At 41.8% G+C, this 12,441-nt stretch overlaps 4 protein-coding genes across 5 annotated transcripts; 3 read left to right on the forward strand and 1 right to left on the reverse strand.

Moving 5' to 3' along the window:
• Positions 1 to 1,529: 1,529 nt before the first annotated feature.
• On the reverse strand, positions 1,530 to 4,503 carry LOC6645872 (YTH domain-containing protein 1). Of its 2 annotated transcripts, none has more exons than XM_015177741.3 (3): positions 4,347 to 4,503; positions 3,229 to 4,134; positions 1,530 to 3,115 (listed from the first exon to the last, which is right to left on the reverse strand). In XM_015177741.3, the coding sequence occupies exons 2-3, from the start codon at positions 4,115 to 4,117 to the stop codon at positions 1,854 to 1,856; spliced, it is 2,151 nt and encodes a 716-aa protein (XP_015033227.1). In that variant the 5' UTR covers positions 4,118 to 4,134; positions 4,347 to 4,503; the 3' UTR covers positions 1,530 to 1,853. The 2 variants fall into 2 exon arrangements, with proteins under 2 accessions (XP_015033227.1, XP_002068514.3); XM_002068478.4 differs by having other exon boundaries at positions 3,229 to 4,137.
• A 206-nt stretch (positions 4,504 to 4,709) lies between these two features.
• Positions 4,710 to 7,085, forward strand: LOC6645873 (cell division control protein 48 homolog B). The gene is made up of 3 exons (XM_002068479.4): positions 4,710 to 5,635; positions 5,709 to 6,497; positions 6,555 to 7,085. Exons 1-3 carry the CDS (start codon positions 4,786 to 4,788, stop codon positions 7,055 to 7,057), a joined length of 2,142 nt encoding a protein of 713 aa, XP_002068515.1. The 5' UTR covers positions 4,710 to 4,785; the 3' UTR covers positions 7,058 to 7,085.
• Positions 7,086 to 7,475: 390 nt separating this feature from the next.
• LOC6645874 (brain protein I3) lies at positions 7,476 to 8,842 on the forward strand. Its single transcript, XM_002068480.4, has 2 exons — positions 7,476 to 7,645; positions 7,721 to 8,842. Exons 1-2 carry the CDS (start codon positions 7,567 to 7,569, stop codon positions 8,014 to 8,016), a joined length of 375 nt encoding a protein of 124 aa, XP_002068516.2. The 5' UTR covers positions 7,476 to 7,566; the 3' UTR covers positions 8,017 to 8,842.
• A 177-nt stretch (positions 8,843 to 9,019) lies between these two features.
• LOC6645875 (iduronate 2-sulfatase) lies at positions 9,020 to 11,031 on the forward strand. The gene is made up of 4 exons (XM_002068481.4): positions 9,020 to 9,444; positions 9,505 to 10,531; positions 10,590 to 10,763; positions 10,831 to 11,031. The coding sequence occupies exons 1-4, from the start codon at positions 9,163 to 9,165 to the stop codon at positions 10,968 to 10,970; spliced, it is 1,623 nt and encodes a 540-aa protein (XP_002068517.3). The 5' UTR covers positions 9,020 to 9,162; the 3' UTR covers positions 10,971 to 11,031.
• The last annotated feature ends 1,410 nt before the right edge of the window (positions 11,032 to 12,441 follow it).

The following is a 12,441-nucleotide window of genomic DNA, read 5'->3' on the forward strand; positions in this document are numbered from 1 at the left end:
AATATGGTCATTGGCATTTATTGCGACCACACTGATCTATCAGATTGGCCAAATTGTTTGCTCAAAATATCTACATATATAAGTTTTCTTATTTTTTCGCTTTTATTATGAAAACAAACAACTTTTCATTCACATACGATTTAAGGCAAAATAAAAACAAAAACAAAAAAAAAAAAAAGAAATGTTGGTTGACTTTTTTGCATTAGCCAAGTGTAGATCCTTAAAAGATCCTTTTTATATCATCAGTCTCAGAGTCTCTCTCTCTCTTTCATTTGGGCCTTGAATCCTTACTTGGCTGTTGTCCTCTCTCGGTTCTGCAGCTCTGTAATGAAAAAGCAAACAAAAAAAAAAAAACGTCCACATTCCTAGCCACCGTCCGAAATTGTCCGAAAAAAATCATCTACTTTCATCATCTACAGTCGCTGAAAGTCTCAAAATTTTTGCTTCTTGGTTGAGTTTTAGTTTTGTTCGTTTTGCTTGGTTGTTTTTGTGTTGGAGTTTGAACTTGAAATTTTTGAAATGCAGTTTTGTCTCCTTTTTTTTTTTTTTTTTGGTTTTTGAAACAGTACGGAGAGGAAATCTATTGACTGGAAGAAGGTCTACTAACGACTAAGTGTGGGCGAATGAATGATTCGAAAATAAGTTTGGCTATAATCTCTGGAAATGAGGTACAGAGCAGCAGGTGGTACAGTTGAGATTAAGTGGGTTGAGGCGCTGGCGCTGTTTTGTGTGTCCTTACGATTAAATGTCGTTCTAAATCTACATATGTATACCCTACACATAAATAGATACGTGCATACATATGCATCTGGATACATATACATAGTATATATATGATATATAAATATAGTTAACAAATGGTTTTTGGCAAACTTTCTTTTCGGTTTTGTTTTGCGTTTTTGATTACTTTGTTTTGGTTTTTGGGTTATACCAAATGAAATTTTGTTTTTTTTTTTTGGTATAAGAAAGTCTCTTGGATTTGAATTGAATTCGATTCGATTGGATTGGATATGTCGATGATTTCGATATTTCTTGCGTCCAACTCTCATCGTTTTGTTTCTTCTTCTTGGTATTGCTTTTTTGTTTTCTTTTTTTTTTTTGCATTTGGATTTTTTTGGTTTTGTGGTGGGTGGGGAAAGGGGCGAAGCACAGGGACCAAAGTATTTAGGGGGGGCAGCGGGACACACACACACACATAAAAATTGCACTGCTTTGGATTTGCACAGTTTAAACGGTACGTTGTTCTTGGTGTTGCTATTGTTGTTCTTGTTGTAGGGTTAAGTTTGTTGTTGTTGCAGTTGCAGTTACTTGTTGTTGTTGTTTGCTATTGTTGTTTGGGCGTCTCTTGATTTCAGTCTTTTTTGGTTGTTGTTGTTGCTTTTTACGTTTTTAAATAAACTTCCACATTTTACATAATATTCTCTTATTCATTTTTCTCATTTTTTTTCGTTTAAAATATTTTTTAATTAGATTGATTTTTCTGCTTGAATTTGAAATTTGCTTATTTCGTAAGTTTTGTTTAAATCTTATAAAGAGTTTTTTTTTTTTTTTTTTTTGAGGGGGTAGTAGATGTTGAGAGGGGTGGGTGGGGTGTAAGGGGGTCAGAGTTTTCTGTTTTGTTTTTAATGGGGGGGTCGATTGCAGGGGACAGTAAGCAAGACAGACAGACAAATAGTGAGTAAGAAAGAGATAGGGGGAGGGGCGGGATGATAGATAGATAGAGAGAGAGAGTTGGAGTGTTGTGTATATCGATATAAGGGAGAGGCGAGGCGGCTCTACGCTGCTTCATTTCACACGCGCGCACACAATTTCTGGTGAGGATTACACAATTAGCCGATTAACAACAACCGATCTCAACGCCTGGTATCCCGATAACTTCGCTGGCCACCCCGAAACGGACGCGAATCTCGCGAAGATCCACCGCCGACTCCACTCCGATTGCCGCCGCCGCCGTAGTCGCGTCGTCGACTGCCGGCTGAGCCATTATTATCCCGACTGCGATAGGAACCCGGACCACCACCGCTGCGATCACCAGATCCTGAGGATCCACCACTAACGCCACCAACTCCGGCAGTGACTGCGACTCCAGCAGCCCCATTGCTGCCACCATTGGCTGCGGCTCCATATACACTTGGAAATCCCGGGGGCGGAACTGTGGGCAAGCCCGCATTCTTCCAAGCGGCAAAGTCCTCATAGCTTGGTGCCTTGTCGAATCCTGGCGGAGGTGGCCGCATCGGTTGCGGTGGTGGGTAATCTGGCAGCGGTGGTGGTCCAGGACCATCGTAATAGCGCACAGGAGGCGGTAATTGTTCATACATCGATGCATTTGCACCAGGAGGCACTGCGCCGGCTGCACCTCCAGCCCCTGCCCCGGGCAGTGGCAGCTGGGCGAATGGTGGAACAAATGGCAGCGGCGGCAGCTGGCCATGCATGTTCCTCATGTAATCCGCCACATAGGCTTCTGCTGCAGCAGCCGAAGACATATAACGCTCCCATGCGGGCAAGTTCATGTCGCCGGCTGCGCCGCCACCAGGAGCTGCACCACCCATTTGCCGATAGGGCGATCCGTTCCTCTTGAAACCACCGCTTGGTGGATAATTATGATGATGACGATAAGGACGATGATGGTGATGTGGTGGTGGTCCTCCTCCCCCACCGGCGCCGCCGCCGCCGCCATGATAGCTCCTCTTGTGGCGCATGGGACCAAGTTGACTGCCGCCTCCACGGACGCCATGTCCTCGCGAGGAGAGACTCCTTGGCGCTTTATAAATCACGTGAATACCCTTCTCCCTCATCACGCGTGCCGTCTCTTTGGATTTTCTCAAAATCGGCGTCAATTCAATCTGCTCATCCTCGGGGAATAGCCGACATAGTTCTCCGCCGATCTTCGGTTCGATTTCCTGTCCGTCTCGGCCAATCTTCACCGGCTTGCCCTCATTCCAGGAGTTGTGCAAATGCAAGGTGGCATTAAACGAAAGTTCCTTGCGGCAAATCCAGTCCAACTCAATAACACCGCCCAGAGCCTTGGGCGAGATGCTAGGCGGCAAGACCCAGGCAACTTGGGGAATGTCCCGGCGTGACGGAGCCGCCATGCGAGCAAAACCGGCAAATTTACCTGTCGGATAGATTAAATAGACGGGATTTGGGGACGGGAGCGGGGACAAAACAAGAGGATATTTAATTAAACTATTGAATCCACAACGGATCAGAATGGAATCGATGGCTTACCGCTCTCATTGACGGAAAATATCAGCAACACATTTCTGGCCTCTTTAAATGCCTGATTCAAATTGGCATCGTTCTGGGGCAAAGTGGCCCATACATTCTTGCTCTTGGACAATTGGACATTATCGCTATTATTGGACTTAATTAGAAAGAAACGTGTATCCCGAAATAGATAGTTCAGTTTGGTCATATAATCATAGGCTTTCTGTGAGTTGCCACCTGAAGCCCCGCCGCCGCCTTGATTATTATCATCTTTCTCAGGCGTTGAGCTCTTGGAGCTGGTTTTGCCACGTCCGCTGCCAGTGCCGCCATTTCTTTTGTGCTGTGTACCCGAATCCGAATCGGAGGACTCACTGTCCGACTCAAGCGCCGGTGGTGCTGGCGGCTTTTCATCTTCGGCATCGCTAATATCGGATTTTCTTTGCGATTCAGTGGGATTTGTTGTCGTTGTTGTGGATGTTGATGATTTTTTGTGACGGGATTTCTTGGCCTCAAATTCTGCAGGTGGCGTCGATTTGGTTGATTCATTACTCGTTGTTGTCGTTGCAGTTGTTGTGGTTGTTAATGACTTTTTTGTCTTGGATTCACGTTGCTTCTTTTTCTTGGCACCATTTAACTCTTCCTCTTGGGGCGAAGCCTCGCGTTTTGATTTCTTTTGTGGCAACTCCTTAACCTTGGCTTTGGTTTTGGTGGTCTTTCGCTTACCACTTGAGGATGGTGCCGTACTCACCGAGCTTATACTCGGCTCAGAGTCATCCGAGCTGGCACCGCCATTCGATTCGGATGCCTCACTTCGCGTATTAAACTCAAAATCCTGCAACTCCTCAGCTATATCGGCTTCATTCTCGTCCAGACCAAGATGCACTGCGTCCAAGTCGGCCATGTCGCGCATTTGTTTACCTTCGTCTTCTGCTGAATGAGATGAGAATGAGGCATACATACACACACACACACACATACGAATGGTACATATATGTAAGTATTTATTTTATATATGTATGCACATAGTATATACACACACACACACAACACACATACAGAAAATGGTAGAGAAAAAAGCCGATCGATTTGGACAGTGAGTAAATAGAATTGTCTTCAAACACTAAATAAACATCACTCACTCGCCTATGGGATGGGCAATTGGGTACATCCAATTCGTGAATTAATTTTATTAAACTTTTTCGCTTAACTAGTTTGTTAAAGTAATTCAATTTTCGTTTCTTGTAAAATTAACTTTTGCGTCGCTCAGAAAAATGCAGTTGCAGAGCTGCAATTGCGTATTAATCGAATAAAAGCGTACCGATAACCGCAAGTAGTCGATAATTGTTGACGCCACCGGCGATAACAGGTTAACATCTCGCTTACACCCGCTGAGGAGAAGCACACAATGGCAGACAAGATAACGGCGAATTGTTGTGACGTCATTCATGCACACGCACATGTATTAACACCAGCTATCCATAACGTAAGCATTAATGACGTATTATCGGATTTCTTGCGCTATCTTCTGCATTCGCCACATGATGGCTATTGGTTTTTGTTTACTCTTTTGCAAGCAAAATGTGCGATGTGAACTTATTAACGTTGCCCTTGCATTTGGTGGATAACAATGATCTGGAGCCACAACGCTGCTATTTACCACAATGTGTGTCCGACATTAAAGCTAAAGGCTGGTCCCGATGCTGGTTTTCCGATGGCAGTCATTCAATTTGTTGGGTCAGTCAAACTCGTGCGGGCAGCGAGACCTGTTGCTTCTTGGACAGCATGGTCAGTTCTAAGCCCCAGCTAGTTGTGACCAATCAGCATCTAACTCGAGTGGAACCCCTTTTATTGGCCACAGAAAATGTCGATAAAGTTGGCTGTGTACTGACCATAAGCGAGAGATTCCTGCAAACAAACACACACATTTCTGTGGATGAACTACGAGAGGATTTACGCATATTTTTGCGTCATCTTAAACTAACTAAAAATTGTCACGTACAGCACGAACGGCTGCAAACGATAGGCATAGCCAGTGTGGAAATATTTAATGTTCCTGGCCTGCAGGAGAGCGAAATTTTTGAAATTAACGAGAAGACTCCTCTGCTCGTAGTGGATATCAAATTGGAAATGCCAATGGCGTTACGCGAACATACTAAATATCTAAGCTATAGCTTCGAGGCGGTCATGGAGGCATTGGAGGAGCAGTTAAATTTATCCAAGAGAAAGTATTCATCGAAAATCCTGCTAGTTGGTCCCACGGGCTGTGGCAAGAGCACTATACTATCCGAATTCTTGGATCGCCAACAAGCCAATTGTTTTTATGTCACAGCCTCCAAAGTGCTACGATCATATCCTGGCGAAACAGAAGAGGAATTAAGAAGAGTTTTCCATGCAGCTGAGAGTTTTCAACAGAAACTGCGCCCGAAATGTAACCCACACCCCCCATTTACAATATCAACAAGCACATTGAGATTAATTTTTCCACCATTTTCATTTTTCAGTACCTATTATACTGGTCCTGGAAGATCTTGAACTGCTTTGTCCAGCTTCTACCAAAGAATCCAACAACTCGCTACGCATCTCTGCTGAACTTTATAGATTAGTGGACAATCTGCCACCAGGAATCTTGTGCCTAGCTAGCACAAGTTATCCAGATTCACTGCATGAGCAGGCTCGCAGGGCTGGGAGATTTGGTCAAGAGATCTCTATACAAATGCCCAATGAGCAGCAGCGAAGACAAATTTTTCAGGATCTGCTCTGCGATTTAATGTTGTCGGGCAATTCACTCGAGCATTTGGCTAGAAATACACAAGGTTATGTACTGGCCGATATGGCATTGTTAGCTCGTCAAATTCACCAGCAAATGGTTAAGAAAAACTTCTCCGAATTGGAACACACTATAAAGGAATTATTGCTAGCTCATCAACCAAACGCCTCTCGATCCACGGATGTACGTGTTGTGAAGATGTCCGATGGATTTGAGATTATAGGTGGCATGGAGTCTCTCAAGAAAACTCTTAGAGTCACGGTTCTAGCGGGTTTAAGCCAATCGGCTGCTTTTGCCCGTTTCGGCTTAAGTTTGCCCAAGGGAGTTTTGCTTTACGGTCCACCTGGATGTGCCAAAACTACCGTAGCAAAGTGTTTGGCGAAGGAGGCAAGCATGACATTTATAGCCACATCAGCGGCAGAAGTATATTCCCCTTATGTGGGTTGTGCAGAGAGATTCATATCTAGGATATTTGATACAGCTAGAAAGAATGCTCCATGTTTGATTTTTCTTGATGAGATTGGTAAGTTAAGATGATCTAAGAAATATATACCACATAAATAAACTAAAACCTTTGCAGATTCACTTGTTGGACGTCGTACGACTACAAGTGGAGGGACTGGAGGAAGCGGCCAAGTTCAAATGAGAATTCTTTCCACATTACTCACCGAAATGGATGGAATTATTGGCGGACAAAATCAGCATCATATATTGGTGGTGGCCGCCACAAATCGTCCAGATATGATAGATGATGCCCTAATGCGTCCCGGACGTTTTGATAAGCTCATTCATGTTCCTGCTCCAGATTTGGAATCTCGTGTAGCGTTGCTTAAATTACAAGCGAAACGTATGCCATTTCATTGCGATGTGAATCTAGAGAATATAGCTCAGCTTACGTCGCGCTATTCTGGAGCCGATTTGTGTAATCTCTGCAATGAGGCTGCCATTGAGTCTATCCAAAGAGATTTCGATGCTACGGCAATTGAGTGGCAGGATTTTGAAAATGTCCTGAACAGACAGAAATCATCGCTGACTCAAGCGCAAATCGATGCTTATTATAAGTTTGCTTATAAATTTCTGTAATAAAATTGACATTTGACGTTTTTGATAATTAGTCGTCTATCGTCTGTCGGCTGTCATAAAGTCTCTAGACTCTAGAAGTTTCTTGGCACACACCCTGTATTAGATTTAGATACCCTTCTCTTTCACACTAAACACATGCTTTCTCTGTCGCTTTTATGTCAATTTGCTGCGGAAATAAAAATGGGTTCTCTTTATATAATCTTTACGATGAAATTCTTTAGCATTTAATAATCAATTTTAGTGAAAAAGATTTGTTTAATCTGCCAACATTAAATAAAGAAATTAATATTTTTCAAAAATAACTGAAACATTATGTTAGCTATTCTTTCAGTGATGCCCTAAAGATAGCCAATTAATGGCTAGTTGTAGCTGCTTTTAATTTCGACTATTACTCAACACTAGCCAGTGATGAATTCCGATATTCATTGCGACTGTCAAATACTAATAAAAACAATAATATTAACAAATAAACATTAACCAATAGAAGTGACTCACCGGGAGGAGGAACCATGGCCGCAATGGCAACTGATCCCAGAAAAGATGCAGCGCCGCCCAGCTATGAAGAGGTCATGAATAACACGTCGCAAGGTAAAGTAAAGTTGAAAAGTTCTAGAAAAAGACACCTTCAGGTGATTATTTTACGTGCATATTTTTGTTTTTTAGGCCTCATAGCGGGAGTGCATCATGGTGAGGCGACGGCTCCGCCTCCGAATATGCATGTGCCAACATATGGAGCATTCGAAACGACACCAGTGAGTGTGATTGTCCAGGCAGCGCCAGTGGCTCTGCCCACAGAAATTATTGTAATAGGAGGGTGTCCGGCTTGTAGAATTGGTTACCTGCAGGATACCTATTCGGCATTGGGCGTTTTTTGTGCCATTTTCTTTTTTCCTGTCGGCCTGCTCTGCTGTCTAGCTATGCGAGAGAAACGCTGCAGTAATTGTGGAACCGTTTTTTAAAAATCAATGTGGAGTAACAGATGGAATTGGGTTAGAAATATATAGAAGTAAGGGAGATGATGGTAGATGAAGGAGTCGAAAAAGGCAATAGAAATTGGCATTCAAAATGCTCATCATCATAGAAAATATGTAGCTTTTCATTGTGACTAATGTTTTGTTTTTTTTTTTTTTTATATGTATGTATAGATTCACAAACTATTATTCGTTGTTAATCGTTAAACCATTATCTGTAAATATGTAAGCAGTCAGATTTATGTCAAGTCTCTCTTTCTCTTTATCTTCCTCTGTCTTTTAACCTCTATACGAAATATTCTCTCGGATTCTCTCTATATATATATATATATATATATACATATATGTGTATATGTCCATCCAACGTTGTTGTCGAGCCGCGCTTCCGTTAAATTTAATTGAAATATAATGGGGGAGGTTTTAAATTACGATGACCGTTTTACTTGTTCAAGTTGTTGCTAACGACTAAGAAACACCCTGTAAGTTTTGAACTCACAGCAAGTAAGGGAAACTCTTGTGATAGATGCAGAATGAACTAAAAGTAGGTGAGGGAGTTCAATTTATAGCCAATTGTATGTAAAATTAATGAAAATTCTTATACTACATAACCAGAGAGTCCCATTTTGCAATATTAAAACATGAACCAAGTGACTTCAACTAGCAAAAAGATTACAAATATATTGGATATATCTATAAACTCTTGGTCATTCACATTCCTCCCGATATAAGTAAATATGTATATATTTTTGGTAACAAATTCTAATATAAATATATATTGGCATTTGCCATAAATTATCGTAAAGGTGGAAACATATTGAAACGCAAATTAAAGAATTGAAATGATATTTTTGGGGCAAGTAAAACTTAATATCAATGTGTATAATCCATAAATAAAAGAAATACAAAAAAAAAGAAGCGAACTATTACATCTGGAACCGAAATCTATATAGATATTGTTTGTGGAATTGAAATCATTATAATTGCAGATTGATAATTTCGATTTTATGACATATATATCTGTATTTATCTGTATGATTTAACCGATATGCCCACCTGTTGGATTTCATGGTCATAGGGTAAAATAACAAATATTCGCCGGCATCCGGCAACATCCGCCGTGTCAGCATCTTTGAGATGTGCAGGCAGTCGCAAATGTCTCGCTTTATCGACATCATGTCTATAATTTGTTTACCGCTTTGCCTGTTGATCCACCTTCTTCTCATCTTGCTCTGCTCTGACGTGGGATCATCGGCAGCAGCAGCTGCAGCTGCAGCATCTGCCCCGTACAATGTAGTGATGGTTATCTTTGATGATCTGCGTCCAGTGTTGGGCGCCTATGGCGATACATTGGCCCGTACACCGTATTTGGATGCCTTTGCCAAGGGAAGTCATCTATTTACCCATGCCTATAGTCAGGTGAGTAAAATGTTTGCCATCTTCTTTCTATTCCATTATTAATTCTAGTTTCGTTTTTAGCAAGCTCTCTGCGCTCCCAGTCGAAATTCTTTGCTTACTGGCCGTCGTCCGGACACTTTGCATCTGTATGACTTTTACAGTTATTGGCGAAATTTTGTTGGAAATTTCACCACATTGCCGCAATACTTTAAAGATCATGGCTATTATACATATAGCTGTGGGAAAGTCTTTCATCCTGGTCTATCATCAAATAATAGTGATGATTATCCTATGAGTTGGTCAAAGCCACCATTTCGGCCACGAACCGAACAGTTTATGAACTCACCAGTGTGTCCGGATGGCAATGGTATACTCCGTAAGAATCTAATATGTCCGGTGCAATTGCAAACGCAACCGTATAAGACTCTGCCAGATATTGAGTCCGTAGCGGAGGCTTTGCGTTTTATTGAAACGCATGGAAATGAAAAAAAGCAACAGCCATATTTCTTGGCCGTGGGTTTCCATAAGCCACATATTAATTTTCGTTTTCCACGACAATTTCTTCATAAATTTGATATCTCTCAGTTCTTTAACTACACAGAGGATGATGTTAAGCCACCAGATATGCCACCAGTTGCCTGGAATCCCTATACAGATGTCAGGGCCAGAGATGATTTTAAGCATACGAATATATCATTTCCATATGGCCCGATTTCCAGACATCAATCGGCCCAGATACGTCAGGCGTACTATGCTTCTGTGTCGTATGTCGATGATTTATTTGGCAAACTAATTGCGGGTCTCGATTTGGAGCACACAGTGGTCATTGTACTGGGCGATCATGGTTGGTCCCTTGGCGAGCATGCCGAATGGGCGAAATATAGTAATTTTGAGGTGGCTCTGCGTGTTCCATTCATTCTGCGCACTCCGGAGTTCCCATTGAACGAGATGAGACGTTATCATGGCATTACCGAATTGCTGGATGTCTTTCCCACTCTGGTGGACTTGGCACATTTGCCAAGATTACCGCCATGCAATGGCAATCGAAATGTTCTTACCTGTGGTGAGGGCAAAAGTTTGTATCCCCAACTAAAGGGTTTGCATTTGGGTAAGTTTTGACTAGGTGGTCACCACTCCAGCTATACATTTCGAAATACGTATTTAAGGTGAGAACTATGTGGCATTGAGTCAATATCCACGTCCTGGAATGTTACCCACAAAGCATCCAAATAGTGATAAGCCCAAATTGCGTAATATCAAAATAATGGGCTATAGTCTGCGTACCGATTTATATCGTTATACATTATGGATACGATTTCATGCTCATAACTTTAGTCGAGGTTAGTTTAAAGGGTTCTTAGATATGTAAGTATTATTGAGTTAAAAATGGAATTTGGATGTTTGCAGATTGGAATGATATTTATGGCGAGGAATTGTATGATCATCGTTTGGATTCTGGTGAGGAATTGAATCTGGTGCCAATGCCCGAATTTGATGATGTGCGTCAACGACTTCGACGGCGTCTGATCGAGGCCGTAGGCAGCTAGGAGGTATCACATATATATACCTCCTATCTCTCTCTATCTCTTTCGCTCTCGCTCTCACTCTTGGAGTTTTCTTATGAATAAATTTATAATAAAAGCAAAACACAACACAATGTTGTCTCTCACTTGGGGAGGAGGTAGATGGACGGAGGTGTTGAAGATGGTGATGAAGGAAATGGTGGAGGAGACGAAGCCAGAAATCTGGTCGCCATAATTGGAATTTAATACTTCCGGTTTGAATGCTGCACAACGACAGCGACATGAAAGGCATTGCCTGGCCCGGCCTGGCCTGGCTTGGATTGGCTTGGGCTGCCTGCCTGCATATTTTTCGCTGTAATTCGCTGACAACAGCAACAATCCATCCCTCTCTATGCCGCCGCCCCCCCTCCCACCATTACCATCACCACCACTCCCCCTTAGCAGCCCCTAGTCCATTCAGTAAAATTTCAGACGCTGCGCGCATGCGTGACTTGTGTCCATTGCCTTTTTGGTTTCATTCGTTCGTTGGCTGCTTTTTTTTTTTTTTGTGAATTTTTGTGAATGAAATTTCATTCAACGTTGGCGGCGTTGCGTTGGCGTTGACGTTGACGTTGACGTTCACATTGATGGTGCGACGACGACGGCGGCAACAGCGACGCCGACGCCCAAAATTGGAGACAAAAAAGAAAAAAAAAACCAACACCAAATGAAACCTCCAACTGGCTTTCCAATCGACTGTTGCTAGGCAAGTGAAAATGCTATTGGCTTTTCAATAATTAAATCTGTCTGTCTGACAGTTGATGGAAAACGTTGTCCAAGTATGATGACGATGGCTGGGAACGAGAACAGTGTCCAAAGGGCTGTTGCGGTTGCATGTGGGGAAGGAGAATGTGTTGCATGGCATTTTGGACCGTTTGCAACTCAATATGCTTGTATACGCTGCGTATGCGTAATATATATATGTGGTTAGGCCAATGGTAAACCACTGAGAGTTGGCTAAAATTAAGGTAGGTCTACTCTCTATGATTTCCCCACCCTCTTTACACCACCGAATGGGAAAATCATTAAAATTTGGAAACTCAGGCAATTGCAATCAACTAATGAATTCGAAATTAACTACATAGTACATATGTATGTCTGACTCTTCTAATTGCATGAAAATATTCGCATGCCTGAACCTCAATTGATATTGCCATGATTTCAATTTAATCAACATTTTTGGTACTCCCCTTAAAATTGAACTTTTTTGACTTTACATTAGCACAACTCTATTACTTTAATCACCAAAATGTAAATGCACTGTTCTTTATTGAACATTTGTTTATAAAAATACATAAATTTGGAAAAACAAATAGTTTTATTTAAGTTACAAAATTGCAGAATTTTGTGCTTGATGAAAATTATAGGTACTTTTATGTTTAATTTTTTTCGGTTTTCAAATCACTGAAAATCTATTTTTGTCTCATTAATATCCAAATGTATGCATCTTTATTTT

This window comes from Drosophila willistoni (genome assembly GCF_018902025.1).
Source record: "Drosophila willistoni isolate 14030-0811.24 chromosome XR unlocalized genomic scaffold, UCI_dwil_1.1 Seg8, whole genome shotgun sequence".
In the NCBI taxonomy this organism is placed as follows: domain Eukaryota; kingdom Metazoa; phylum Arthropoda; class Insecta; order Diptera; family Drosophilidae; genus Drosophila; species Drosophila willistoni.

What these genes read in the sequence shown, in the direction of transcription:
- LOC6645872 (XM_015177741.3), bottom strand. Translation starts at nt 4,117, where the DNA reads ATGCGCGACATGGCCGACTTGGACGCAGTGCATCTTGGTCTGGACGAG. An exon ending in ATTTTCCGTCAATGAGAGCG is followed by an intron (nt 3,116 to 3,228) that starts GTAAGCCATCGA and finishes TCTATCCGACAG; the next exon opens with GTAAATTTGCCGGTTTTGCT.
- LOC6645873 (XM_002068479.4), top strand. Translation starts at nt 4,786, where the DNA reads ATGTGCGATGTGAACTTATTAACGTTGCCCTTGCATTTGGTGGATAAC. An exon ending in ACAGAAACTGCGCCCGAAAT is followed by an intron (nt 5,636 to 5,708) that starts GTAACCCACACC and finishes TTCATTTTTCAG; the next exon opens with TACCTATTATACTGGTCCTG. An exon ending in GATTTTTCTTGATGAGATTG is followed by an intron (nt 6,498 to 6,554) that starts GTAAGTTAAGAT and finishes AAACCTTTGCAG; the next exon opens with ATTCACTTGTTGGACGTCGT.
- LOC6645874 (XM_002068480.4), top strand. Translation starts at nt 7,567, where the DNA reads ATGGCCGCAATGGCAACTGATCCCAGAAAAGATGCAGCGCCGCCCAGC. An exon ending in CATGAATAACACGTCGCAAG is followed by an intron (nt 7,646 to 7,720) that starts GTAAAGTAAAGT and finishes TTTGTTTTTTAG; the next exon opens with GCCTCATAGCGGGAGTGCAT.
- LOC6645875 (XM_002068481.4), top strand. Translation starts at nt 9,163, where the DNA reads ATGTGCAGGCAGTCGCAAATGTCTCGCTTTATCGACATCATGTCTATA. An exon ending in TTACCCATGCCTATAGTCAG is followed by an intron (nt 9,445 to 9,504) that starts GTGAGTAAAATG and finishes TTTCGTTTTTAG; the next exon opens with CAAGCTCTCTGCGCTCCCAG. An exon ending in ACTAAAGGGTTTGCATTTGG is followed by an intron (nt 10,532 to 10,589) that starts GTAAGTTTTGAC and finishes TACGTATTTAAG; the next exon opens with GTGAGAACTATGTGGCATTG.